The following is a 26,804-nucleotide window of genomic DNA, read 5'->3' on the forward strand; positions in this document are numbered from 1 at the left end:
AACGAGGAACACCAATATTCTTTTTATGAATTATTTTATGGGCCTAGCTCTTGGTCAGGAATATAGACATGGTTGACATTTCCCACAAGCCATTGCACAGTCATACTACATGACCTTCTGCACCTGATTCACATTTTCACTCGAATTACCATTTAACACTATTGTTTTTTAATTATTTCCCAAAAGTTGCTTATCCACACTAAAACGCATACGTCCCTGTATTTAAACGGCTTATGAGCAAAACATAAGCCGTTTCGACCTGCGTCATTTCCGCCTGAAAAATCTTTTTCGTAATCCTCTGTTTTACAGTCCACACTGTGACGTGGTAACGCCGTTTAAATTTGAGCCATTTTGGAGAACGTTTCAAAAATACATTTTCATTCATCAAAACGTAGTCTCACTGTGGACGGAAGGCCAAAATGCAAAGAAAAATATATGTTTTTAAACTTAAGTTTTAAGTGTTTCACTTGGGGTGGTTCTTTGTTACCACAAAGTTGGAGGCACCAAATTCTTTGAACTAGAAGACTTACGCCTTTTCCAGCATGACAAGGCTCCTGTGCACAAAGCCAGCTCCATAAATATATGCTATATATATGGAGTAAAAGATCTTGAGTGGTCTGATCTTAAACTCTGACCTCAACCCTTTTAAACACCTTAGGGATGAATTGGAACCCCAGGCTTCCACACCCTCCATCAATATGTGCCTTTACTTACACACTTGTGGCTAAATGAGCACAAATCCTCAGAAACACACTCCTAAACCTAGTGGAGAATCAAGAGTGGCTGTTATTATAACGGTAAATGAGGACTAAATGTGGAATGGGATGTTCAAAAAAACACATACGAATCTAACGTTCAGGTGTCCACAAACTTCCATGTAGTGTAGCTAACTGTTTTGTTTTTAGCTGTTATAGTTTTACAAATTGCACCAAGGCGTCAGGTCACTGCCAGACTCAAACTTGATTTTCCATGAGACACCGCTGCCTTCAAACATGGTCACCCCAGACTCCACATGATGGTTTCAAAAAGTTTGGAGATTCGCTCTGTTTACAAGAAAGTACTTTATTTATCTACATTTACACAGTATTACCTTCAAAATAGTCCCCTTACACAGCAATACAGCGCCTCCCAGCGCTCCTGCAACTTCTGAAATGTGTCCTGGAATTCTTCTTTTCGAAACGTGTCAAGCACCTTCTGCAGTTCAAGCTGGAACTCCGCAATGGTGTTAAAACGGTGAGCTTTGAGCTAAATCTTCATCTTCAGGTAGAGGGCAAAGTTCAGGAGCCAAATCTGGCAAATAGGGTGGGTGCGAAAGTGAGATCACGTGGACTGTTCGCCAACAATCATTATGCACAAGTTGCTGAATGGTTTCAAAATTTTCTGTGGTTATGCTCGTTGAAGGTTATCCAAGGCTCTTGTCATCTCCCAGTGATGTTCTTTTGCTCTTGAAGAGTGCGTGCCATTCAAAACACCTCAAATGTCTCATTGCAGTCTCACCATATGCCAAACGTATGTCATGTCAAATGTCTCCGTTTCACGCAGGTTTGCTCTTTGTTCTAACTTGCTGTCCATGATAAAATCGCAGACATTGCACGTGGTCAGAAAAGCACCATTTAACACCATTAGCTTCGAAACTTTTTGATACCACCTCGTATAACGCTGGCCAGCTGTTAGACAGTTCTTTAAAACCACAGAACAGTGGCGTTGTTATATTCTGAATAAAAGTTTAACAATCACAGGAGAATACAAACCCGACGTAGCAAAGCCAAAAGTTACATCTGCAACCCAGAGAGCAACAACCTCCTTTCAAGCAGAACTGCTTTTACATGTTATTACCTCCTCAAAAAATAATAAATAAAATAAATAAAATGCTTTCAGCTCATTATCCAAAGCAAATCCATGTCCTTGAGTTTGTTGTGAAGATGAACCCAGTCGAGTGAGGCTTCACATCTATTACTTTGCATGCCCTTGCTTGTGTGTGTATATGTGTGTGTGGATTTCTTTTTTTACGCTCTTCATTTTATTCAGCACAATTTTTTATTGCCACTATATTTATGCTCAAGCGCACAGTATAATTAGCTTCTCGCTACAGTTTTGCGGCGGTAAATGAAGTAAGACGAGAGCATCAGATATCTAGCTAATGAGCTGGGCGCGCGATGGTGTGGCATGTAAGAAAAATTATTCATGCTGCTTGAAATGGTAGCATTAAGTTTAATGTGCAAGTAGGTAACAGTATGGGTAAAAATAACTTTGAGAAGGTACTCTGTGGTGTACTCAAGTTTGGGAAAATACCTAGACATTTTCTAGCTACTAGCAAAAGTTAAGCTAGCTAGCTCCAGTACTGTACTTACACTGCTAGCAGAGACATGGTGGCTGACATGATCCTCTTACTACCATGTCTTCATGCCATGTATTGTATTTTCCTGTTATTGGTTGTTTCTTCACTTGTCCACATTGTCCACAGCTGTTTGCATGTACCCATTATTATCAGTGGTGGACAGTAATAAAGTATTTATGGTACTTAAGTAGTTTTTTTTGTGTGTATCTGTATTTTTCTGAAGTATTTCCATTTGAAGCAACTTTTGTTTTTTATTAAAAGTATTAGAACCGCTGACTTTTCCAGCCAGATGTCTTCGTGCTGCATTCTGATACCACAAAGTTGGAGGTACACAATTGGATTGTAAATTTTCCCTTCACTTGAGCTAGGAGACCCAAACCTGTTCCATCATGATGATGCCCCGGTGCACTAACCAAGCTTAATAAAGACATACTTTACATGGGTTGGAGTGGAAGATCTCCTGCTATAGAGCTCTGATCTCAACCCTGTAGAACACCAGGAAAAGGGCTGGAGTTTTCATATGAAAGGCTCAAAATCAAACTTGATTGAGGGCTGTGGGCTGCAGGTAAATGCTGCATTATACTACTTCTTATTTCGGCTTCTACCATTAGGGGTCGCCACAGCGGATCATCCGTCTCCCAACAAAAACTTCAACAACTTCAGCTCTGCTACCTCCAGCTCCACCTCCTGTCTTTTACTCAATGCCACTGTCTCTAAACCATACAACATCTCAGGTCTCACCACAGTCCTATAAACTTTCCCTTTCACTCTCGCAATTTGGAAAACCTGTTAGTTTGTTTGCAAGAATTTACATGCTGAACATACTAAATCATTTTGGCAAAACAGTATTTATTTTTTTTGTCTCAGTTTATTTGGTGCATGGGATAGCTGTGTTCTGCAGCTTACATCGAGCATTGCAAGATGAAGCTTACCAGGATAGTAATCAGGACAGAGTAAACAAACCACAGAATTTAACGCTTCAGTGTCACTAAATCTTTAAACAAATATGTAAACAGAACATATGACTTAGAAAAAACAATGCACATCGACCCATAATCCTTATACATACATGTGCAATAGAGTTCCTGCATGATTTCTGTGAGATAGATTTTCTACATGATGGTCATCGCAAAAAAACCAAACAAACAGGAAATTTGACCGTCTTTATCATGTTCTTCAAGCGGACTTGGGCCATTTTCAAGTGTTTGCCAATTTCCTGCATGTATACAGAGCAGAAACTTTAAAATATTATATATATCTGAATCTATCTATCTATCATCTATCTATCTATCTATCTATCTATCTATCTATCTATCTATCTGTCTGTCTGTCTGTCTGTCTGTCTGTCTGTCTGTCTGTCTGTCTGTCTGTCTGTCTGTCTGTCTATCTATCTATCTATCTATCTATCTATCTATCTATCTATCTATCTATCTATCTATCTATCTATCTATCTATCTATCTATCTATCATCTATCTATCTATCATCTATCTATCTATCTATCTATCTATCATCTATCTATCTATCTATCTGTCTGTCTGTCTGTCTGTCTATCTATCTATCTATCTATCTATCTGTCCTGACTCAGTCAATCCACCTCTTAATACCATCATTATGATGCTATAGAGAAACGCAGTATAAAAGAACGCTTCATCACAGACAAGTATCTCATACAGTGAGAATAAATGGCATTACTAAAGCAAATGTTTATTTATGCCTAGCAAATTTAGCCTGCGTACATCATCTCCAGCAGAAGCATCAATATTAACCTCATGAAAGGGTTTTTTTCTGTGCATTAGTTTTCCTGGGGATTTCAAATGCAGTTTGTGTGTTTTTGTGCAAATTCTACAGGAAAGAAAATGCAAAAGTATAAATTGCCCATGAAAAAACTCCACAACTTTTTTTTTATCACAATGTCCAGCGTTTTTATCGATAAGACCAATTCAGTTTCTTCTCCTCTGTCAGCCATTGTGGGATGACAAAAGTTATTGAATCCACACGAGTCTATTTGAGCTTGTGCAGTTTGCTACAGATGAGGGTTGCAAGCTCTGAATCGCGAACTCTCTGCACATCCAACCAAATGCTGTGAGTTAAAACAACAGCTTCAATGAACAGAGTTTATGCTGAAAAAGCTTAAAGGCCTTAAATCAGTTTCCTTTGATCCTGGCAACACATAATGTGACGACTGAAATTTGATTGGATAGAAACTCCAACATAAACAGATATTTGGGTGCACTGCTACTTGAAGCAGAGCACCTGAGAGAAACACTATGAAATGAAGAGAATGGACTATCGGGAATAATTTAATAAATGGATTTACACCAGCAGAGAAGGTCCTGATGGCCCTAAATCTAAATATGTGTATATACTTTCAGCCTGATGAACTTGAACAAGTGTAAACTAAGAAGCAAAATATCTCTCAGCTGCATAATGTCCTGACTTTGACATTAAGTCGGCTGCAGCCCAATATGGAAAAACATTTGGAAAACATCAACCAGCTTCATGTCATTCAGGGTGACAACAAAGTGAATGTGTGCTAAGGTGTTTGTTTCATGTTGTATTGTTTTTCTATGTTCTTGCTTTGCCCTTTCCATCTTGTTTGCCTTCTCCTATTTCACGATTGCGATTATGTTTCATTTCGCTGCACTTCCGTCCGTATTTTTTTAACAAGACGCATAGCTACAAGGCAGGCACTTTCTCAGGGAGTTTTTCACAAGGTCACATTGAGTTCAACAATAAACTCAAAAATTATGACAAATCTCAAAATGCTCAATGTATGGAGAATTACAGTATACACTATATGGACAAAAGTATTGGGATTCCTGACCTTATCCAGCCAGATGTGGTTCTCTCGCAAACTGACACCACAAAGTTGGAGGCACACAATTCTATTAGACGTCTTTGGATGCGGTAGCGTTAAATTATCCCCTTACTTTAACTAGGAGACCCATTCACTCATTACAATGCCCCTGTGCACAAAGCCAAGTCCAGGAAGATCTGCTTACCATGGGTTGGAGTGGAAGATCTTCTGCTCCAGAGCCCTGACCTTAATCATATTGAACTCTTTCGGGATGAATTGGAACGCTGACTGCACCCTCCTCACCCTACATCATTGCCTGACTTTGCAAGTACCTTTGTGGCTAAACAAAGCACAAATCTCCAAAAGCACGCTGCAAAATCTAATGGAACATCTTCTAAGAAGTGTGGAGGTTAAATGTGAAATGGATTGAAAGAATTTTCACAGCACTTTTAGCAATGAAAATGGTCTCAAAGCAGGTTTACAGAGATTAAGAAATGATAAAAGAATGTATAAATTTGTTCATTCTAACATTTATTTATAATAATTCATCATTAATTTAATAATAATAATAATAAAATCCTAATTATTATTTATTGTATAAATATTTAATTATTTTACAGTTATATTTCCATATATTGTAAATAATTCCTGCTTAAAGCAAGCGTTTATACAAGCGAATATACAAGCGTATGTATACTGTGTTTATTATTCTATAATTCAACTTGAATAATTTCCCGTCGTTACTCTCTGACAGTAAACACTCCATCAGCGTGATTTTTGTTTTTCACTTATGTAACTTTGGAGTTCAAGGTCTGGAAACAGGTAATGCAGAGAACAACAATGAATAGAATTGAATATAGCAAAGATACCCAAACTTTTGCATTGAAATGGTGAAAATCAAACTTGACTGATGGCCATGTTCTGCTTCATTATACCAAACTGTATGATTAAAAAGAAGTTGCTATGGTTCCCCTTATTTATGATTTCATAATGTTTAACAATTTTTACTCTCTATTCTGCTTAAATAATGAAGCTTTATTTTATTTTAAACACTCCGTTTAATAGTATATTAAAGTTAATTACCTAATAAAGCTTGTCAAACTATATGTTCTACAGCCATATGATTGTAATATCATTGACCTTTAACGGGGGACATGAAGCCGGTCGTTATTTTCCAAAAGTTTTTCCAAGTTTTTGGACCACAGTCAAGTTTGATTTTCGTCTGAAAAACTTTGGCAACCTTTAATTGATCTTTTCTGGCATACTGACTCAATTGATCTTTTGACCTTCTAATTAGTCCAGTATCTTAACTACTGAGATACACTTTCACTGTTATAACTTGGATGTTGTTATGGACTGAAGTTCACAATTATATGACATGTCTAGAGTGTCTGGGGGGGTCATGGTCAACTTCAACTCAGGAATTCATCCTTGACCAATTGTCAAGGACTGACCAAAAGATCAGAAAGTTCTTTAGTTACCACTGTGACAAACAATCAGATCAACAGGGTGTGCCAAAATTGATTCTTAGACCAAGAATATCTTAAAATAATCTACTGGTGAAACCTAATTGGCATACTGGATTTTCAAGTACCACTGCTTTCATGGAATCCCACTCAGCCTGACACTCCTAGGAGTGGTTCCACAAAACAGAAAAGCGTTGGTAGAAGGAACTCAGACTCCTTCCCAAAACAGTACAACATCAATAGGAACAGGGAAAATAACACAGAGAAGAGCTTTGAGTGGAGAGGAAGTCGGATAGTAATTAAAACTACAGGGAGTGCAGAATTATTAGGCAAGTTGTATTTTTGAGGATTAATTTTATTTGAGGATTTAATTTGAACAACAACCATGTTCTCAATGAACACAAAAAACTCATTAATATCAAAGCTGAATATTTTTGGAAGTAGTTTTTAGTTTTAGCTATTTTAGGGGGATATCTGTGTGTGCAGGTGACTATTACTGTGCATAATTATTAGGCAACTTAACAAAAAACAAATTCATACCCATTTCAATTATTTATTTTTACCAGTGAAACCAATATAACATCTCAACATTCACAAATATACATGTCTGACATTCAAAACCAAACAAAACAAATCAGTGACCAATATAGCCACCTTTCTTTGCAAGGACACTCAAAAGCCTGCCATCCATGGATTCTGTCAGTGTTTTGATCTGTTCACCATCAACATTGCGTGCAGCAGCAACCACAGCCTCCCAGACACTGTTCAGAGAGGTGTACTGTTTTCCTCCTTGTAAATCGCACATTTGATGATGGACCACAGGTTCTCAATGGGGTTCAGATCAGGTGAACAAGGAGGCCATATCATTAGATTTTCTTCTTTTATACCCTTTCTTGCCAGCCACGCTGTGGAGTACTTGGACGTGTGTGATGGAGCATTGTCCTGCATGAAAATCATGTTTTTCTTGAAGGATGCAGACTTCTTCCTGTACCACTGCTTGAAGAAGGTGTCTTCCAGAAACTGGCAGTAGGACTGGGAGTTCAGCTTGACTCCATCCTCAACCCGAAAAGGCCCCACAAGCTCATCTTTGATGATACCAGCCCAAACCAGTACTCCACCTCCACCTTGCTGGCGTCTGAGTCGGACTGGAGCTCTCTGCCCTTTACCAATCCAGCCACGGGCCCATCCATCTGGCCCATCAAGACTCACTCTCATTTCATCAGTCCATAAAACCTTAGAAAAATCAGTCTTGAGATATTTCTTGGCCCAGTCTTGACGTTTCAGCTTGTGTGTCTTGTTCAGTGGTGGTCGACTTTCTGCCTTTCTTACCTTGGCCATGTCTCTGAGTATTGCACACCTTGTGCTTTTGGGCACTCCAGTGATGTTGCAGCTCTGAAATATGGCCAAACTGGTGGCAAGTGGCATCTTGGCAGCTGCACGCTTGACTTTTCTCAGTTCACGGGCAGTTATTTTGCGCCTTGGTTTTTCCACACGCTTCTTGCGACCCTGTCGACTATTTTGAATGAAACGCTTGATTGTTCGATGATCACGCTTCAGAAGCTTGGCTATTTTAAGACTGCTGCATCCCTCTGCAATATATCTCACTATTTTTGACTTTTCTGAGCCTGTCAAGTCCTTCTTTTGACCCATTTTGCCAAAGGAAAGGAAGTTGCCTAATAATTATGCACACCTGATATAGGGTGTTGATGTCATTAGACCACACCCCTTCTCATTACAGAGATGCACATCACCTAATATGCTTAATTGGTAGTAGGCTTTCCAGCCTATACAGCTTGGAGTAAGACAACATGCATAACGAGGATGATGTGGTCAAAATACTCATTTGCCTAATAATTCTGCACTCCCTGTAATGTATTATGTACAATTGCCTGGCCATTAAAGAATTTTGACTTTTCCCAATGATTTCTTTAAACAGACCAAATATTCCTTGGCGAACACAATGCTGGAGACATTATTTTTCCATTAATTCTGAGACCTGACTCAGGTTTATTCTATCCATCCATTTTCTTTACTGCTTATCTTACACAGGGCTTCAGGGGAGCTTGGAGCCTATCCTAGGGAACTCCAGCCACAAGGCAGGGGACACCCTAGATGCAGGTGCCAAATCACTGAAGGACACAATTGCAGGCTCACACACTCATTCACACATTATGCATGTCTTTGAACTGGGAGAAGAATCCAGAATTTTTGTAGGAAGGCCAAAGCATGTGAATTCTCATAAAAGGGGAGAGGGAGGATTTGAACCAACACTATTGCCCCAACACTCTGTCAGCTTTATTGATGAATCAAATCACGACTCTTACTAGCAGTAATGCTTCAATAATGGTTTATTGTAGGTTAAGAATAGGTTCAAGATAACATTAAGCATATTGTTTTTCTGTTTCTGGTCTCTGACATCCTTGATAAACCTTCATTCGGTTCATCTTTACAATCACTTCTCATCAACGGAACATGATCCACCTGGAATGATATTATTAATCAGATCAAATGTACAGGTTTCATAATCAAATTCGATCGTGCAGTCTTTGGAAACGCCCGTTGGCAATCTGAAAATAAGTGCAAACAAAAGTTTAGTGCATAGTTCATGTGAAGATTCTAGAAAAAAATACTCAATGATAGGCGGGTGTCATGTGACCCTGCTGTGTAATAGCACTTTTCACTATTTTACATTTAAATCATTTGTAAAACTAAACATGTTGAATATTTGAATCTATCCTCCTAGTTTTTGGCAATGAAATAATTTGCTGTGGGAAAAATCTACGTTTGACATCTTGCTATGTTGTGTATTTACCCGTCACAGCAAGCAAGATAACTAGCACTGCATGAGCACTGTTCACACTTGCTGTTTGTCCACATGGATCCAACCATGTGCCACGTTCCATCCACAAGATCCTGACAGTGAGTCACGCCTACAAGAAAGTCAATGTTTAACTTGAACAAAATGTTACATGAATAGACAAAATAATATTTGTATTCTGTGACAACATGGTGACATTAGCAAACCTGGATAATACCTGGATAAGCTTTGAATGGAGAGTACAGGGAGGTTTAAATGCTAAACAATGAGTGGCTAGTTCATGGCAATTGAAAATGGTTATTTTGCATTTAAGGCATTTAGCAGACGGTCTTATCCAGAGCGATGTACAAAGGTGCTTTAAAGTCTCTATCATTCAATAAATCAACACTGGATCACTAGTTTGCAAACTTGGGATACCAAGGAAGGTAAGAATTATTGCACACATTTTTTACATAGACATGAAACGAACAGAAAAACTATTGCTCGTTCAAGAGTTTCGGGAAGAGGTAAGTCTTCACTCAACGTTTGAAGAAGCTGTTCAGACATTTAGGGGAAGTTCATTCCACCAGTTTGGTGCCAATACAGAAAAGAGTCTTTATGTAAACCTACCTCTTCCCTCGCAAAACGGTGGGACCAGTCGAGCGTTTTTTTATGCATTGCATCATAGTGTTGCCTCCTGTTACTATTTTATTAAATGATGCCATAGGCAAATGAGGCATTGCGGATCATTGTGGGAAATAGGAGCTCAGTAGTTCAGAAGGCTGTAAGTTCAAATCCCAGCACCATACACCCTCAAATGTTCGGTATAAATCAAAGAAATGGTAAGTCACTTTGGATAAGTGTGTCTGCCAATGCCTTAAATGTTATGAAACGGACATGTCGAGAGAAAACATATTTTAGATTACAAAATATATTGCATTGTTTGAGAAAACAATGTTCTTAATTCTTTCTATCTATCTATCTATCTATCTATCTATCTATCTATCTATCTATCTATCTATCTATCTATCTATCTATCTATCTATCTATCTATCTATCTATCTATCTATCTATCTATCTATCTATCTATCTATAGTGTGTGCATGTGTCTGTGAAATCATTTACCTTCTTCAATTTCTGCAGCATTGCAGTCAGCATAGCTGACAGAGACGAGAGAGAGTAGGACCAAACCCACAAACACTGCCCTCTTTATCAGCATATACATATTATTTTTGAAAAAAAAAAAGGAAAACATCCAGATTAATTTTCACAGTTTAAATACCTTTGCTTGCATGTCTATTTTTATTTATAGAACTATTGAACTAATGAAAATTGTACACTATATAAATGAAAATATTGGGATGTCTGACTTTTCCAGCCATATTTAGTTCTTCCATAAACTTTTACCACAAATCAAATTGAAAATAAATAAATAAATAAATTGTCCCTTCACTTGGACTAGGAGACCCAAACCTGTTCTAGCATGACACGAATCTACACAAGCACACTCCAAAATCTAGTGGACCATCTTCCCAGAAGAGTGGAGGCTATTGTATGAGCAAATGAATATTAAATGTGGAATCAAATGTTTAAAAGCACTGTCTATATAGTGTACAAAGTTGTTACTCTGTTACTTTTCCTATGTTTTTACACAAAATATTTCTTAATGTTGAAAATTTTGGAGAAAACCAATATAGTTTTTAAATTATTAACTACAAAAAAAAAGCACCCAGGTTAATATTTAAGTATAACTATTTACCCCATGGGTAGAATTTTAATCGACTTGCTCAGTAATTACTGAAACCTAATTAAAAATGCAATTGTTCTTTTATTTGTATTTAATCCATATCATATGCAAAATCTACAATTTACTTCAAAAATCATGATGATCCTAAAGAGCTAATCAAATCCAGTGCGATGCGGGGAATTGGATTTAGATAAATATGAATGAACAAGTAAATGACCTAATAATAATAATAATAATAATAATAATAATAATAATAATAATAATAACCAAATTCTATTAATTAATAATCAGCTCAACTCACCATTTTCACAAGTTAGGGTGCTCCAAGGTTTTTAAATATGTCCTCAAGAGAATGGTTGGTTTTAAATCCAGGAGAAAAAGGGCTGGAGTTGGCAACATAAGCTGATCAGTAAACCCTGAATCTAAGTATGATTTATGCCTGTCATTTGTGTAACATCAACGTTTACTCAAGGCATGAAAACAAATACTTTATATACGCAAATGTTAAATGAATAAAGCACCAATATATTTACTCTGGCATGAGGCACATTCTACTAAGGTGAAATTACTGGAATCTTCGCGCTCATACAGTTCAGTAAATGGCCAAAAGGTTTGTGGGGACCTGGTCATCACAATTTCTGTTTGCTGAATATTACATTTCAGATCTATTTCCTTCTTTGCTGTTAAAATTATTTTCAGTATTCTGTGAATTCTTTTCACTAGATTTTGAAATATGTGTAGATTCAGCAACAGCAAATTAGTGAAATTCCAGTGTTCCAGTGAGGTTGAGGTCAGGACACTCAAATTCTTAACACACCATGTGCACAGGGGTACCGTCATGCTGGAACAGGTTCGGGTCTCTTACAGTAGATCCATTAAAGGACTGCCTTTGTGAGTAGGTAATGGTGGAAGCCATTGGTGGAAGTACAGTTAAACACAGATGCAAATTGAAAGAATCCAAAACACTGCCCATCATAATAAAGCAGAGAAACGCCATAAGAGGCTTGTGTAATGGTTTTGACCCAGCCTAACCAGAAAGCAGCATGAAAGAGGGCGTGAAGGGGACATGAAGGACAAGAAGTTAGATTGCCAACAAACATAAACCTAGTCATATGTTTAATGGCATAATGGGAACTGTCTCTAAAATCACTTCACATTGATATATGTATATTAATTAACTGGATATAGAGTTATTACGCCATACATTCTGCTGGCTATTAGAAGGTCAGGGAACTGTTATGACAAATATGGAAGCACACAACTGTTTAGAATATCAGTGCATACAACAGCATTACAATTTTTTTTTCAGTGGTGGACAGTAACAAAGTAAATGTTATTCGTTCATGATTCGTTCTGTCCCCGGGGATTTTAACGAGTTTCTACCGCTGCATCATTGAGAGCATCCTGACCAACTCCATCACTGTATGGTACGGAGGCTCCACTGTGTGTGAACGTAAAGCACTGCAAAGGGTGGTCAAAACCGCCCAACGCATCACTGGCACCCAACTACCTGCCATTGAACACCTTTACCACAGCAGATGTCTGCGCAGAGCTCACAACATCATCAAGGACTCTTCACATCCCAGTCATCCTTCCATCACAAAGGAGATACAGGAACTTACGCACAAGAACCAGCAGGTTCAGGGACAGCTTTTTTCCATCCACCATCACATTACTGAACTCAACACTACACCGCTAATCACTACAAAACATCTATCTATCTATTATTATGCCAAAACCAGCACAATTTTGGAGGCACTGCAAAGTGGATTGAGGTTCTAACAAAATATGAATGAATAAATAAATGAATGGATGGCTGAATGAATGAATGAATGAATGAATGAATGTGATGTGAAAAAATACTAAAAAACACATGCACATAAGTGGGATGTGCCAAAAAGGAAACATTGTAGTTTTCCTATAAGCTTTCTGTAAAGACTAGTAGGTGTTTTTTTTACTTTCTCTTGTGTGTGTAACAAAAAAATACTTAATAATATGTTGATAAACACTTTGGACTGTGTGCTTAAACAATAAGTACATATTTTGCATGTGAAAGCGGTTTGTTATGTTGTGCCATTTCCCTGTGACGGCATGAAACCTAATCTGCTCTGCACCAGCCCTTTGCGCACTCTCTGCTGGAGTCACGCCAGAAACAGTGCCAACGTCCAACGGCTGAAATATACACAGAAAGTGGAATATTTGTTTTGTGTAACAGCATGGCACAGGTTGCTAATGTGAGCACCAAAAACAAGCTTAAACACACTAATCATGCAAGTAGACAAGGATCTTTAGCAAAGCTGTTAGCAAATCATTGCTACTGGGGCATTTATGGTTCTTAGTGGAACAATGCCTTTGTGTTTATCCATTTTCTATTGCAATTTGTAAGGGTCTGTTTATTGAACAATTTCTTGATTGCAGCTGATAGTGTGATTGTGAATCAACACAATGGTGACCTTGAAATGCTCAAACCATAAATAATGATCCATTGCTAATGAAGTGGTTATGTTTTGTTCTGTAGTAGCTCTTCATATTTCTGTTTTGTTTACTATTGCTGAATAAATGAATCATAATTATGGATTGTACTTGAAAAGCAAATCAAATGAATACATAAATACTGGTGTATATATATATATATATATATATATATATATATATATATATATATATATATATATATATATAGTACCCCATAATGATAAAGTAAAAACAGAATTCCAGAAATGTTTCTTTAGAAATGTTATTGAATTATGATTTGTTATTGATATTTATTTATTTGTGAAAAAAAAAATCTATTTGAATGATTGTAGTATCAGGCAGCAACATAACAAATTGAAAAAAGTGAAGGAAGTCTGAATACTTTCAGAATGCACTGTGTGCAGACAAACACACACGCACGCACGCACGCACGCACGCACGCACGCACGCACGCACGCACGCACACACGCACGCACGCACACACACACACACACTATATGGGGACATTTAGCCGCCATTTGCTATTACAGTACCTGCCACTCTTCTGGAAGATGTTCCGCTAGTTTGTGGCGTGTGCTTGTGGAGATTTGTGGTTATTTAACCATAAGGCTGTTAGTAATGTCAGGTACTGATGTAAGTGAGGAGGCCTGGTGTGCAGTCAGGGTTCACATTCATCCCAATGGAGTTCAATAGAGCTGATGGCAGTGACCTACAGCAAGAGATCTTCCACTTCAACCTATGTAAAGCCGATGTTCATGAAGCTGACGTTGTGCACAGGGGCATTGGCATGATTTAGCAGGTTTTGGAGTCCAGGTTCAAGTAAAGGAAATGTGTAATATTACCTCAGCCAAAGACATCCTTTATGATTGGGTGCCTTCAAGGTTTTTGGTAACAGTTTGGAGAATGCATATGGCTGGAAAGGGTGTGTCTCAATACTTTTGGCTCACCAGTTAATAATAATCAAATACATACTGTATATAAATTTGTTTGTTTGTAATTTCAGGATTGTCACCTTTTTTTATTCACCTTGTCTTATATCTGTAGCATTTCATCTTCTTATAAGTTTAGCTGAGAGTATTATCAGAGTTGCTGGTATAGAAAACGAACTAAAATGTATCTCAGTAGTGTCAGCATGCTGTATTAAATTAAAACACATTAGAAAACGAGAAAGAAATTTTCACTTTTTAAGCATTGCTGCATTATTTTTCCGATTGCCTCAAGGTTCGATCCTGGGTTCAGGTTACTGTCTGTGAGGAGTTTCACATGTCTGTACCCATGGGGGGTTTTGTCCTGGTTTCCTCTCACCTTCTCAAAACAGGAATAAGTGGATTGGCTACTGGAAATTACCCCGAGGTGTAAATCAATGTGTGTGTGTATGTGTGTGTGTGTGTGTGTGTGTGTGTGTGTGTGTGTGTGTGTGTGTGTGTGTGTGTATATGTGCAAATTGTCCTATGATGGAGTCCCTTCAAACTACACCGTGATCCTGAATATGTTAAAGTTGATCCAGAATAAGACTAAATAAATAAATGAATGAGTGAATAGATAAAGGAGTCGTTGAAAAATCAAAAAGAAAAAGAAAAAGAAAATAAATATTTTCATAACATGCAACAATACGTTATAGGGGTGTAATTTTTCTTCGAAGGACAAACACTGGTCGATGTTTTCTAAGCGGGTGTGGCTGTTTGAGCACTGGATGTGAAAAAAAACTAGGCGTAGTTGACATACTTTAGAAAGATGACACTGACAACCTTGGCAGTACTTTACTGTAGGTATTAATTTGCCTTGAGGACGTACGTGTTTCATCTCTGGAACCATAAAAAACATGGTGACCTATTTTCAAATTAAAATAGTAATAATTTAAAAAATGAATTAATTTAATATAATTGAACAAATGTGGAAGGCTTTTTATCGTTACATGTTTTGGTTTTATATATCTACTTATTTACTGTCTATATATTTAATATTAGTATTCTGAACCAAAATCATTACAACAACAAAAATAAATGTACAGATCAATGCAGAGCACATCAGTGTTGCGCAACAAGTGTTTGCCGTAAAAGCCATTTTTTAAGAATGGTGATAATGTAAGTGCTACGCCAGTTGGGATGTCATGATTGTGTCCCGTCTGCTCATTTTAAAGAAACTGGTTCAGCCTTAAAAGTCCCCTGGATGTGTAGAAAGCCTGATGTGTTGAGCTGTTTCTTAGAAAATACACACCGTGTTGTAATCGCATTAGCAGACGGGACATGATCATGACGTCCTAACAGTTAATGACACCAAAATTCCCTTTGTGCGGCACTCACACTGTCACCATTCTTAGCAAAGGCTTTTACATTGAATGCTCTTTGCACACCACTTGGGGGATCCAAAAGAGGTCGCACTGGTTCCTAACAATTGCCGATGCCTCAGGGGCACCAACTTCTAGTTCGAAAAGCTCCTGTTTCCCTGCACCACCCTGTATTACAATCCATAAAAAATTATTTATAATAAAGAGGAATGGCAGAGGCAAAAATATTGAACACTGAGAATTGTATTTAATACTTTGTTGGGAAAGTCTTTGTTTGCAATGACAGTGCTTTAAGACACTTCCTGTGTGAACAAACTACATGTTTACAGTGTTCGGGTGCAATTTTGCTCCATTCTTCTAAACAAACTGTTTTGGTGGGAGTTTTGATTGTGAAACCCATTATTAGGTTGGGTGATTGATTTGACCATTTTAACCACTTTATTTTCTATGCAGTAGAACTGGATTGTTGTCCTGCTGTGTTATCCTTATGATCTTTTGATGCTTCCCCCCTTAAAATCCACTGTTGGTATTGGTATTTTGAGGGTCATGTGCAAGCGGGTCACGAGTGGAGGGCGGAGAAGGAGGAAACGAGGGGTAACACTACACCTGGTTCAAACTTTACTGGTTAGAAGAAAGACAGGCAAGTAATAATTCACCAAGCAGAGCTTTTTTTGTATATTTTACTTTAATTTTTGCCCTGGGGCTTTCCATTCCCATTCTCACTCCGGGGGTCACCCAGACTAACAGGACACCTTTCCTCAGCATCCGTCTGAACTCACTCGCGGACCGGCCCGTCTTTCCTCTGCGCCTGTCCGAGGTCCTTCACAGACCGGCATGCCTTTTTTTCCGACGTATGCCCGAGCACATTGGCGGACCGACCCTCCTTTTTTTCGACGTACGCCTAAGCACACAGGGGGACCGGCACGCCTTTTTTTGTCGATGTACACCCGAGCACACTGGCGGAACGGCACGCTTTTGTGGTATTAATGCCAACATTTCCTAAAACTTATATATTACTAATAAACCTTTTTTATTAATTTTTTTTTTTTACTCTTGTCTGACCAGACTGTTTTCTCCCAATAATTCCTGGCTCATTCTACTTTATTAAATAAAACCTTTTCATGGATTGTAATATGATTTATTTATTTGTGTAGATTTCTTGAGTTATACTTCTGTCAAATTTTCATGTGAACTCCTGCTCTAGAATTGTGTTCGATAAAAAATAAGTGTTTGTATTGAATTCTTATTAAGAATCTACATGCGGTTTTCATCAACTGAATCGAAGTCGCATTACTGACTCTCAAACCCCGAAAGACTCAGCACCATATTTCTGTGTAATTCAGTTATGCTTTTTTATTGTGATTTCAGCTGAAAGATCAGGAACACCTCTTTTTTTTTGGGTGTGTTTCAGGTCCCACAATGACTATGATCAATCAGCTTTTATGATCTTCAATCACTTTCCAGCAGCACCGCATGGAGTTCCTGGCTGATCATTAATGATCTCATATTCACAGGTCTGATAATTATAATTAATGCGGCATCCAGCAGTCACACTTGTTGGCCAGCTGTAAAATAAATAAAAACACAAGGATATACTGAATAGGTGGTCAGATATGTATGACTTCACATGGCATCACATCATGTACCTTAATCATTTGGAAAAAGCATGGAACAGTTAAAATAATAAATTGCATGGTCTAGAGGATCATTTCTATTTCAATAACCATGATGCCCCCTGGAACATTATATGTGCAGTATATATACCCCTCAATGTGCAGCTTGTATAACAGTACAGATTTACTGTCCTCTAAAAATAACATAACATACAGTCTTTATTGTCTAAATAACTGTCAACAAAAAGTGAGTACACCCCAAGTGAACATGTCAAAACTGTGTCAAGTGTCACTGTGTTGTGTGAGCACCAGTGTTATCTATCACTGCCTTAATCCTCCTGAGCATGGAATTCACCAGAGCTGCACAGGTTATTGCTGGGTTTGGGGTCATGTTCATGCTGGAAAACTGTGGTTCTGCTTCAAAACGTCACAGTATATGTTGGAATCCATGTTTCCCTCAATGAACCGCAGCTCACCATTGCCAGCAGCACTCATGTAGCCCCAAACCATGATGCTACCAGCACCATACTTGACTGTAGGCAAGACACAATTTTCACCAAGATGTCACCACACATACTGGACACCATCTGAGCCTGGATCTCAATCAGACCACTGGAGGGTTCCAGTAATTCATGTTCTTGGACAGGTTGTCTTCAGCAAACTGTTTGCTGGCTTTCTTGTGATTAATTTCCAGATGAGGCTCCTTCTGGGACGACAACCATCTAAAAAAACTCGTTGCAGTGGGTCTGAACAATGACAACAGACCTTCCGCTTCTGTAACCTGTAGTTTTAGATTTTGTTTTGCCTCAATAATAAAACCTTCATGTAAAAACTGCATGTTGTATTCAGTTGTGTTATCTTTTACCAATATTTAAATAAATTTAATGAACTAAAACAATAAAGTGTGACAAACATGCAAGAAAAAATAAGAGATCAGGAAGGGGCATCATCCGTATTCATGATCCGCATGTTTGATTTGGCACATGTTTTTACGCTGGATGCCCTTCCTAACGCAACCCTCCCCATTTATCTGGGCTTGGGACTGGCACTAAGAGTGGCTGGGGTTGGTTCCCTGACCAGGGATCGAACCCGGGCCACAGCGGCGAGTGTACCGCATCCTAAACACTAGACCACCAGGGACCCTTCCAAACTACGTATCACTAGTTTGGATGATGTGTTTTATACTGTATATATATATATACTTGTCACTTATAAGTAAGTGTAAGTGATTTATTGGTGCGGAACCTGTTTGTTGTTGTGTTGTTCTGTATATTTACCCGTCACAGCAACTGGTGTAATCTCTATTGCATGAGCACTGATTACACCTGCTATTTTTCCAGGTGGATCCGACCTTGTGCCAGGTTTTATCCACAGAATCCTGACAAAGAGTCGCACCTACAGTACATTTGAAAAATAGAGACGGATGTTCAGAAAAGCTGCAATAAGATCACTGTAAGTGCTAATGTGCCTTACTCCTGCCTACTTCCTTTTCTTAGCTAATATCTACTAGCTGTTAGCTGAGGCTTTGTTTTATTTATTAGCTGTAGCTCGTTTCTGGCCAAATAAAAATAAATAAAATTGAAAAGCTGTTGGGTAATATTCAAATCACTTATTCAGTTATTTTACTAGGAGTCATTTACCAAGTTTGTTTTTCTGAACGGTAGTGAAGTAAAATATTACAAGTTTAAATGTAGTTAAAAGTTTCCCAAAATGAAAATAACTTTTATTTACATAGTAAAAACCCTTCCATTATATCAATCACTGCTAAAGACTGAAAAGTGAAAAAAATAGTTTGTGTGTGAACATCTACCTGCTTTGTTCTTATTAAGCCAGCAGGCAGCATGGCTCACAGAGATGATAGCAAGCAGCACAAAGCCCACGAACACTAAACTCTTCAGCACAGACTTTGGACATGAAAAACAAATAAACAGTTTGAGAATCAAACATTGCTCAATCGCTGTACTCCTTTAGAAGAATCTTCTTTGTCCTTTCCATTTCATTGAACAAACTATTTAAATTTCACACAGAAATAAGAATCTACTATGGTCCCATAAGTCGCTCATGTACAAACCTACATTTACCTCACCGATTTGTGACCCGCATGTTGCTGCATTACTGCTGGAAATGACGTGGACTTAAACACGACTATATACCATGAATCGTCTACAGAGTATCCCATTATATTGGATTGAAGAATATTACATGTTGATTTCTACATATTTTTTATATTATTAATAAACAAATAATAGTAATATAAAATATTTATATATAATTATTCTAAAAGAGAAACAATCCCATTATATTGTAGATGAAACCTAGAAAACAGCACACACAGATTAGAACAATTCTGGAATATCATTGGCCAGTGAACTCACCATTTTTTCGAGTTGGTATGCTCTCTGAAATCTAAAGCAGATGATTCACTTCAAATAAAGCAGGAGGTTTCTATTTATGAACATCATACCCACTGAGAACAACCAATCCAGTGCGAGAAAACCGAGAACCCGAAACACTACCCAAAAAATGAACACAGAGAAAAACCTGAGCCAAAATGAGTGTGCGGACCAACAACTTACTTTTCCAGAAAACACCACAATTTCTAAAACCCCAATTTCAAAACAGTTGGGACACTGTGTACATAAAAAGAATGCAACAATTTTCAGATCTCATAAATCCATTTTAGATTCAAATTAGAACATAGAAAACAATTCAAATATTTAAACTGAGAAATTGTACCATTTTACGAAAAAAAATTAGTTAATTTTAGAATGAAAGGCAGAACCTGGTCACAAAATAGTTGGGACAGAGGCGACAAAAGGCTGGAAAAGGTGGTACGGTGGTACGGTCAAGAAAAACATTTTACAACTTATGAGGTGAATTGGCAAAAGGTTACTAAGATAATTGGGTGTTAGAAGAGTAAATGATTGTGTGTTTCGGTAGCTTAGAGGTTAATCTTTGGAGTTGAGGATTGTGAGTTCAAATCCCAGCCACACCAAGCTGCTACACCTGGGCTGGGCTCCTGAGCAAGACCTTTTGTTGTGTGAATGAGATGAGCATCAGGTCATCTGGCAAATGTCTACACATTTTGGAAAATTGTGCAAACTTTTGTTTCTCATTGTTAAATATCATAAATGACCTTTTCTTTTTATTAAATGGTAAATTTTTTTGGTTTAAACATTTGATATGCATTTTATGTTCTATTGTGAATAAAATTTGGGTTTATGAAATTTGCAGTTTTTAGTTTTTTTGTTTACATTTTACACAGTGTCCCAACTGTTTTGGAATTGGGGTGTAAACTGGGTGCCATGGGCCGCATTTGCCACATTTTGCATGACTTTTATTCACCAGCTTCTTACACACACACACACACACACACACACACACACACACACACACACACACACACACACACACAAAATATAATAAGTTGCTGGTTCACACACTAACTGTGAAGTATTAGTTCAGTCTTTCAGTTCATATCACTGACCTTATGAAGCCTCTGTTTTACTGCTTGTTGATATTTGACCTGTTTTGGTTGTTCCATTCATATTTCTTGCCTGGTCCTGTTTATGCTGTTTAAACACCAGTTTCACCTGTTTCTGTCCCCTGACCAAGAGTTTTACTTCCTGTTTTGTCAGCTGCGGATTTTTATAAAAGACCATTTACCAGCATTTACTAATAAACCTATTTTATTATTATTTTTTTTTTCTCTTGTCTGACCAGACTGTTTTCTCCCAATAATTCCTGGCTCATTCTACTTTATTAAATAAAACCTTTTCATAGATTGTAATATGATTTATTTATCTGTGTAGATTTCTTGAGTTATACTTCTGTCCAGTCAAATTGTCATGTGAACTCCTGCTCTAGAATTGTGTTCGATAAAAAAATAAGTGTTTGTATTGAATTCTTATTAAGAATCTACATGTGGTTTTCATCAATTGAATCAAAGTCGCATTACTGACCCTCAAACCCCCGAAAGACTCAGCACCATATTTCTGTGTAATTCAGTTATGCTTTTTTATTGTGATTTCAGCTGAAAGATCAGGAACACCTCTTTTTTGGGTGTGTTTCAGGTCCCACAATGACTATGACCAATCAGCTTCTATGATCTTCAATCACTTTCCAGCAGCACCGCATGGAGTTCCTGGCTGATCATTAATGATCTCATATTCACAGGTGTGAAAATCATATTTAATGCTGCATCCAGCAGACACTTTCATTGGCCAGCTGTAAAATAAATAGAAACAAAAGGATATACTGAATAGGTGAAGTCATACATGGCATCACATCATGTATCTTAATCATTTGGAAAAAGCAAGGAACGGTTAAAAGAATAAATTGCATAGTCTAGAGGATCATTTATATTTCAATAATAGACAGTAATGCCCCCTGGAACCCCTATCCTCTGAAAATAACTTAACATACAGTCATTATTGTCTGAATAACTGTAAACAAAAAGTGAGTACACCCCAAGTGAACATGTCAAAACTATGTCATGTGTCACTATGTTGTGTGAGCACCAGTGTTATCTATTACTGCCTTAATCCTCCTGAGCATGGAATTCACCAGAGCTGCACAGATTGTTGCTGGGATCCTCTTACACACCTCCATAATGACATCACAAAGCTGCTGGATGTTAGACACATGGTGCTTCTCCACCTTCCACTTAAGGATGCCTGACATGTGCTCAATAGGGTTCAGGTCCGGAGACATTCTTGGCCACTCTACTTCACCGTCAGCTTCAGCTTTCTCAGCTAGGCAGTTGCCATCTAAGCAGTGGGTTTGGGGTCATGTTCATGGTGGAAAACTGCGGTTTGGCCCAGCTTCTGAGGAAAGGGCATCATGTTTTGCTTCAGAAAGTCACAGTATATGTTAGAATCCATGTTTCTCTCAATAAACCACAGCTCACCATTGCCAGCAGCACTCATGTAGCTACAAACCATGATGCTACCAGCACCATACTCGACTGTAGGGAAAACACAATTTTCATGGTACTCCTCACCAAGATGTCACCACACTTGCTGGACACCATCTGAGCCTGGATTTTAGGTTGTCTTCAGCAAACTGTTTGCTGGCTTTCTTGTGATTAAGTTTTAGAAGAAGCTCCTTCTAGGGTGACGACCATGTAAAACAACTCGTTGCAGTGTGTGGCCTAGTGTCTGAGCACTGACAACAGACCTTCCGCTTCTGTCACCTGTAGTTTTGGATTTTGTTTTCCCTCAATTATAAAACTTTCCTAAAAAAACTGCATGTTGTGTTCACTTGTGTTATCATTTACTAATATTGAAATCAGTTTGATGATCTAAAACATTACGGTGTGACAAACATGCAAAGAAAAGAAATAAATCAGCAAGAGAGCAAACAAACACTTTTTCACACCACTGTGTATGTGTATATATACATGTATACATACACATATATATTTATATATAGTATAAAACACATCCAAAGTAGTATTACGTACACTTTTAACAAAGTGTAACTTATAACTTGTCACTTATAAAAAAAACTGTAAGTGATTTATTGGTGCGGAACCTGTTTGCTGTGTTGTTCTGTATATTTACCCGTGACAGCAACTGCCGAAATCAATACCGCATGAGCACTTATCACACCTGCTATTTTTCCAGGTGGATCCGACCTTGTGCCAGGTTTTATCCACAGAATCCTGACAACGAGTTGCACCTACAGTACATTTGAAAAGTAGAGAAGGATGTTCAAAAAGGCTGCAATAAGATCACTGTAGGTGCTAATGTGCCTTACTCCTGCCTACTTCCTTTTCTTAGTTAATATCTATTAGCTGTTAGCTTAGGGTTTGTTTTGTTTATTAGCTGTAGCTAGTTTCTGGCCCAATGAGTAGCAAATGTTTACTAAAAATATTTAGAATTGAAAAGCTGTTGGCTAATATTCCAAATTACTTATTCAGTTATTTTACTAGGAGTCATTTACCAAGTTTGTGCGACTTATCAATATCTTTCCTTTTCATGTTTTTCTGAATGGTAGTAAAGTGAACTTTAAATGTAGTTAAAAGTTTCCCAAAATGAAAATAACTTTTATTTACATAGTAAAAACACTTCCATTATATTAATCACTGCTAAAAAACTGAAGAATGAAAAAAAATTGTTTGTGTGTGAACATCTACCCGGTTTCTTCTCTAGAAGCCAGCAGCCAGCATGGCTCACAGAGATGAGAGAAAGCAGCACAAAGCCCACGAACACTAAACTCTTCAGCACAGACTTTGGACATGAAAAACAAATAAACAGTTTGAGAATCAAACATTGCTCAATCGCTGTACTCCTTTAGGAGAATCTCCCCTGTCCTTAATAGTTATATATACACATTTATATATAATTATTCTGAAAAGAGAAATAATCCCATTATATTGTAGATGAAACCTAGAAAACATCACACACAGATTAGAACAATTCTGGAATATCATTGGCCAGTGAACTCACCATTTTTTCGAGTTGGTATGCTCTCTGAAATCTAAAGCAGATGATTCACTTCAAATAAAGCAGGAGGTTTCTATTTATAAGCATCATACCCACTGAGAACAACCAATCCAGTGCAAAAAAACCGAGAACCCGAAACACTACCCAAAAAATGAACACAGAGAAAAACCTGAGCCAAAATGAGTGTGCGGACCAACAACTTACTTTTCCAGAAAACACCACAATTTCTAAAACCCCAATTTCAAAACAGTTGGGACACTGTGTACATAAAAAGAATGCAACGATTTTCAGATCTCATAAATTCATATTATATTCACAGTAGAACATAAAATACAAATCAAATGTTTAAACTGAGAAATTGTTCCATTTTAAGAAAAAAATAAGTTTATTTTAAAATGAAATTCGGAACCTGGTCACAAAATAGTTGGGACAGAGGCAACAAAAGGCTGGAAAAGCAAATGGTACGGTCAAGAAAAACATTTTACAACTTATGAGGTGAATTGGCAAAAGGTTACTAAGATAATTGGGTGTAAGAAGAGTGTCTCTAGATGCAGAGGTTCACCAGTCTGTAAATGATTGTGTGTTTCGGTAGCTTAGAGAATAATCTTTGGATCTGAGGGTTGTGAGTTCAAATCCCAACCACACCAAGCCGCTACACCTGGGCTGGGCTTGTGAGCAAGACCTTTTGTTGTGTGAATGAGATGAATATAAGGTCGTCGGTCAAATGTCTACAAATTTTGGAAAATTGTGCAGAATAATGTTTCTCATTGTAAAATATCATAAATGGCCTTTTTTTTATAAATGGTAAATTTTTTGGTCTAAAAATTTGATATGCATTTTATGTTCTATTGTGAATAAAATTTGGGTTTATGAAATTTGCAGTTTTTAGTTTTTTTGTTTACATTTTACACAGTGTCCCAACTGTTTTGGAATTGGGGTGTAAAATGGGTGCCATGGGCCGCATTTGCCACATTTTGCATGACTTCTATTCACCAGCTTCTGATTGTGTGTCCAGTTACTATACACACACACACACACACACACACACACACACACACACACACACACACACACACACACACACTATAATGAGTTGCTGGTTTACACACTAACTGTGAAGTATTAGTTCAGTCTCTCAGTTCATATCACTGACCTTATTAAGCGTCTGTTTTACTGCTTGTTGATATCTGACCTGTTTTGGTTGTTCCATTCATATTTTTTGCCTGGTCCTGTTTATGCTGTTTAAACACCACATTGAACTGTTTCTGTTCCCTGACCAAGAGTTCCACTTCCTGTTTTGTTAGCTGCGGATTTTAATAAAAGACCATTCACCGGCATTTGCATCCGTCTCTCCTTGTGTTTTGCGACAATAGGAAGAAATAGGAAGAAATAGGAAGAAATAGAAAAAATTGCAAAAATGTAACAATTTTTTTTTTTTCCCCCATTTAATTTGATCTAATTAATAATATGACCAACGTCAAAATCTCCATTTGGTTTCCAGACCTTTTGCAGCAAATCTCAAGCAATTCAAACAAAGATTAATAATAAAAAAATACTAAAAAAAGAAAATCGAAAATCATTTAACAAAAGTACAAGGCGTTTAAGGCTACATGATTTTATATAAACGTATTTACAGCTAATTTATTATCATCCCCATCATTCAAGGTTGAAGCTTTTTATTTGTCAATGCCACCGTATGTGCAGACACACAGAGGAATCGAAATACAGTTTCTCTTCTCTCTTATCAAGAGTTTTCATTGTCAATGCAGTATAGAGAATTTGTATAGGCAGTCAGTGCAATATCAGCAGTTCAGTGCAATATAAAACAGGTTTTGTATGAGGTAACACAGTGTACCTGTAATAAATATACGGTATATACAGTACAGACCAAAAGTTTGGACACACCTTCTCATTCAAAGAGTTTTCTGTATTGTCATGACTATGAACATTGTAGAGTCACACTGAAGGCATCAAAACTATGAATTAACACATGTGGAATTATATACATAACAAAAAAGTGTGAAACAACTGAAAATATGTCATATTGTAGGTTCTTCAAAGTACCTTTTGCTTAGATTACTGCTTTGCACACTCTTGGCATTCTCCTGATGCCTACAATATGACCTACAACCTACAACTTACAATATGACATATTTTCAGTTCATTTTTTGTTATGTATATAATTCCACATGTGTTAATTCATAGTTTTGATGCCTTCAGTGTGAATCTACAATTTTCATAGTCATGAAAATAAAGAAAACTCTTTGAATGAGCAGGTGTGTCCAAACTTTTGGTCTGTACTGTATATATAATATATATAAACTTTTGGTCTGTACTGTATATATAATATATATAAACTTTTGGTCTGTATTGTATATAAGTCAGGTGAATATTTCTCATAAACATCTGAGTGCAGGTGCAGTATACATCCTAGTATATATAAACATACATAACAGCAGCAAATCTCAATGTCCGGATCATTAAAATATTCCCTGAGTGTTTATTAACTGCTTCTTGTCCTTGCAAATCATCTTTCAAATGGCATCATGGAAAAAAAGCTGAGAAGAAGAAATTATTTCTAAATCTGTACTGTTTTCAAATTTCTGAATGCAGTTTGTGTTGGTCACAATGAATTTCCACACACATTGTGATTGTGAGCGTAATTGGTTTGACATTTTATCAGATGACCAGTTATATATTAAATACACTTGCTGACCCCATTTGGTACCTCGTTCCAGATTTGTTTTCCATCTCCTATTCACTGTTTTCATCAGTTTATGGATTAGTTGGATTTACTGACCATGAAACCTGCAAAGACTCCACAATTTGTGTAA

The 26,804-nt window shown here is 37.4% G+C and overlaps 2 protein-coding genes across 5 annotated transcripts; both read right to left on the reverse strand.

Moving 5' to 3' along the window:
- Nucleotides 1-8,932: 8,932 nt before the first annotated feature.
- On the reverse strand, nt 8,933-11,525 carry LOC124393727 (beta-microseminoprotein-like). 2 transcript variants are annotated; one of them, XM_046861737.1, is made up of 4 exons: nt 11,448-11,525; nt 10,525-10,606; nt 9,415-9,532; nt 8,933-9,169 (listed from the first exon to the last, which is right to left on the reverse strand). In XM_046861737.1, exons 1-4 carry the CDS (start codon nt 11,448-11,450, stop codon nt 9,055-9,057), a joined length of 318 nt encoding a protein of 105 aa, XP_046717693.1. In that variant the 5' UTR covers nt 11,451-11,525; the 3' UTR covers nt 8,933-9,054. The 2 variants fall into 2 exon arrangements, with proteins under 2 accessions (XP_046717693.1, XP_046717692.1); XM_046861736.1 differs by having other exon boundaries at nt 10,525-10,627; nt 11,448-11,492.
- A 5,721-nt stretch (nt 11,526-17,246) lies between these two features.
- LOC124393126 (small serum protein 2-like) lies at nt 17,247-24,073 on the reverse strand. 3 transcript variants are annotated; one of them, XM_046860529.1, is made up of 4 exons: nt 23,974-24,044; nt 19,332-19,425; nt 18,799-18,916; nt 17,247-17,473 (listed from the first exon to the last, which is right to left on the reverse strand). In XM_046860529.1, the coding sequence occupies exons 1-4, from the start codon at nt 23,974-23,976 to the stop codon at nt 17,362-17,364; spliced, it is 327 nt and encodes a 108-aa protein (XP_046716485.1). In that variant the 5' UTR covers nt 23,977-24,044; the 3' UTR covers nt 17,247-17,361. The 3 variants fall into 3 exon arrangements, with proteins under 3 accessions (XP_046716485.1, XP_046716483.1, XP_046716486.1); XM_046860527.1 differs by lacking the exon at nt 23,974-24,044 and adding an exon at nt 19,897-19,993; XM_046860530.1 differs by lacking the exons at nt 17,247-17,473; nt 18,799-18,916; nt 19,332-19,425 and adding exons at nt 21,525-21,748; nt 23,086-23,203; nt 23,661-23,754 and having other exon boundaries at nt 23,974-24,073.
- Nucleotides 24,074-26,804: the final 2,731 nt, after the last annotated feature.

The sequence above is a fragment of the Silurus meridionalis genome, chromosome 11 (assembly GCF_014805685.1).
Source record: "Silurus meridionalis isolate SWU-2019-XX chromosome 11, ASM1480568v1, whole genome shotgun sequence".
In the NCBI taxonomy this organism is placed as follows: domain Eukaryota; kingdom Metazoa; phylum Chordata; class Actinopteri; order Siluriformes; family Siluridae; genus Silurus; species Silurus meridionalis.

Excerpts from the sequence above, each read along its gene's own strand:
- LOC124393727 (XM_046861736.1), bottom strand. Across the intron at positions 9,533-10,524 it reads TGCTGCAGAAATTGAAGAAG|GCGTGACTCACTGTCAGGAT; the intron begins GTAAATGATTTC and ends ACTTTCTTGTAG. Across the intron at positions 9,170-9,414 it reads TATCTTGCTTGCTGTGACGG|ATTGCCAACGGGCGTTTCCA; the intron begins GTAAATACACAA and ends ACTTATTTTCAG.
- LOC124393126 (XM_046860529.1), bottom strand. Across the intron at positions 18,917-19,331 it reads GCTTAATAAGAACAAAGCAG|GTGCGACTCTTTGTCAGGAT; the intron begins GTAGATGTTCAC and ends AATGTACTGTAG. Across the intron at positions 17,474-18,798 it reads TACACCAGTTGCTGTGACGG|CTGGCCAACAAGTGTGACTG; the intron begins GTAAATATACAG and ends TTTATTTTACAG.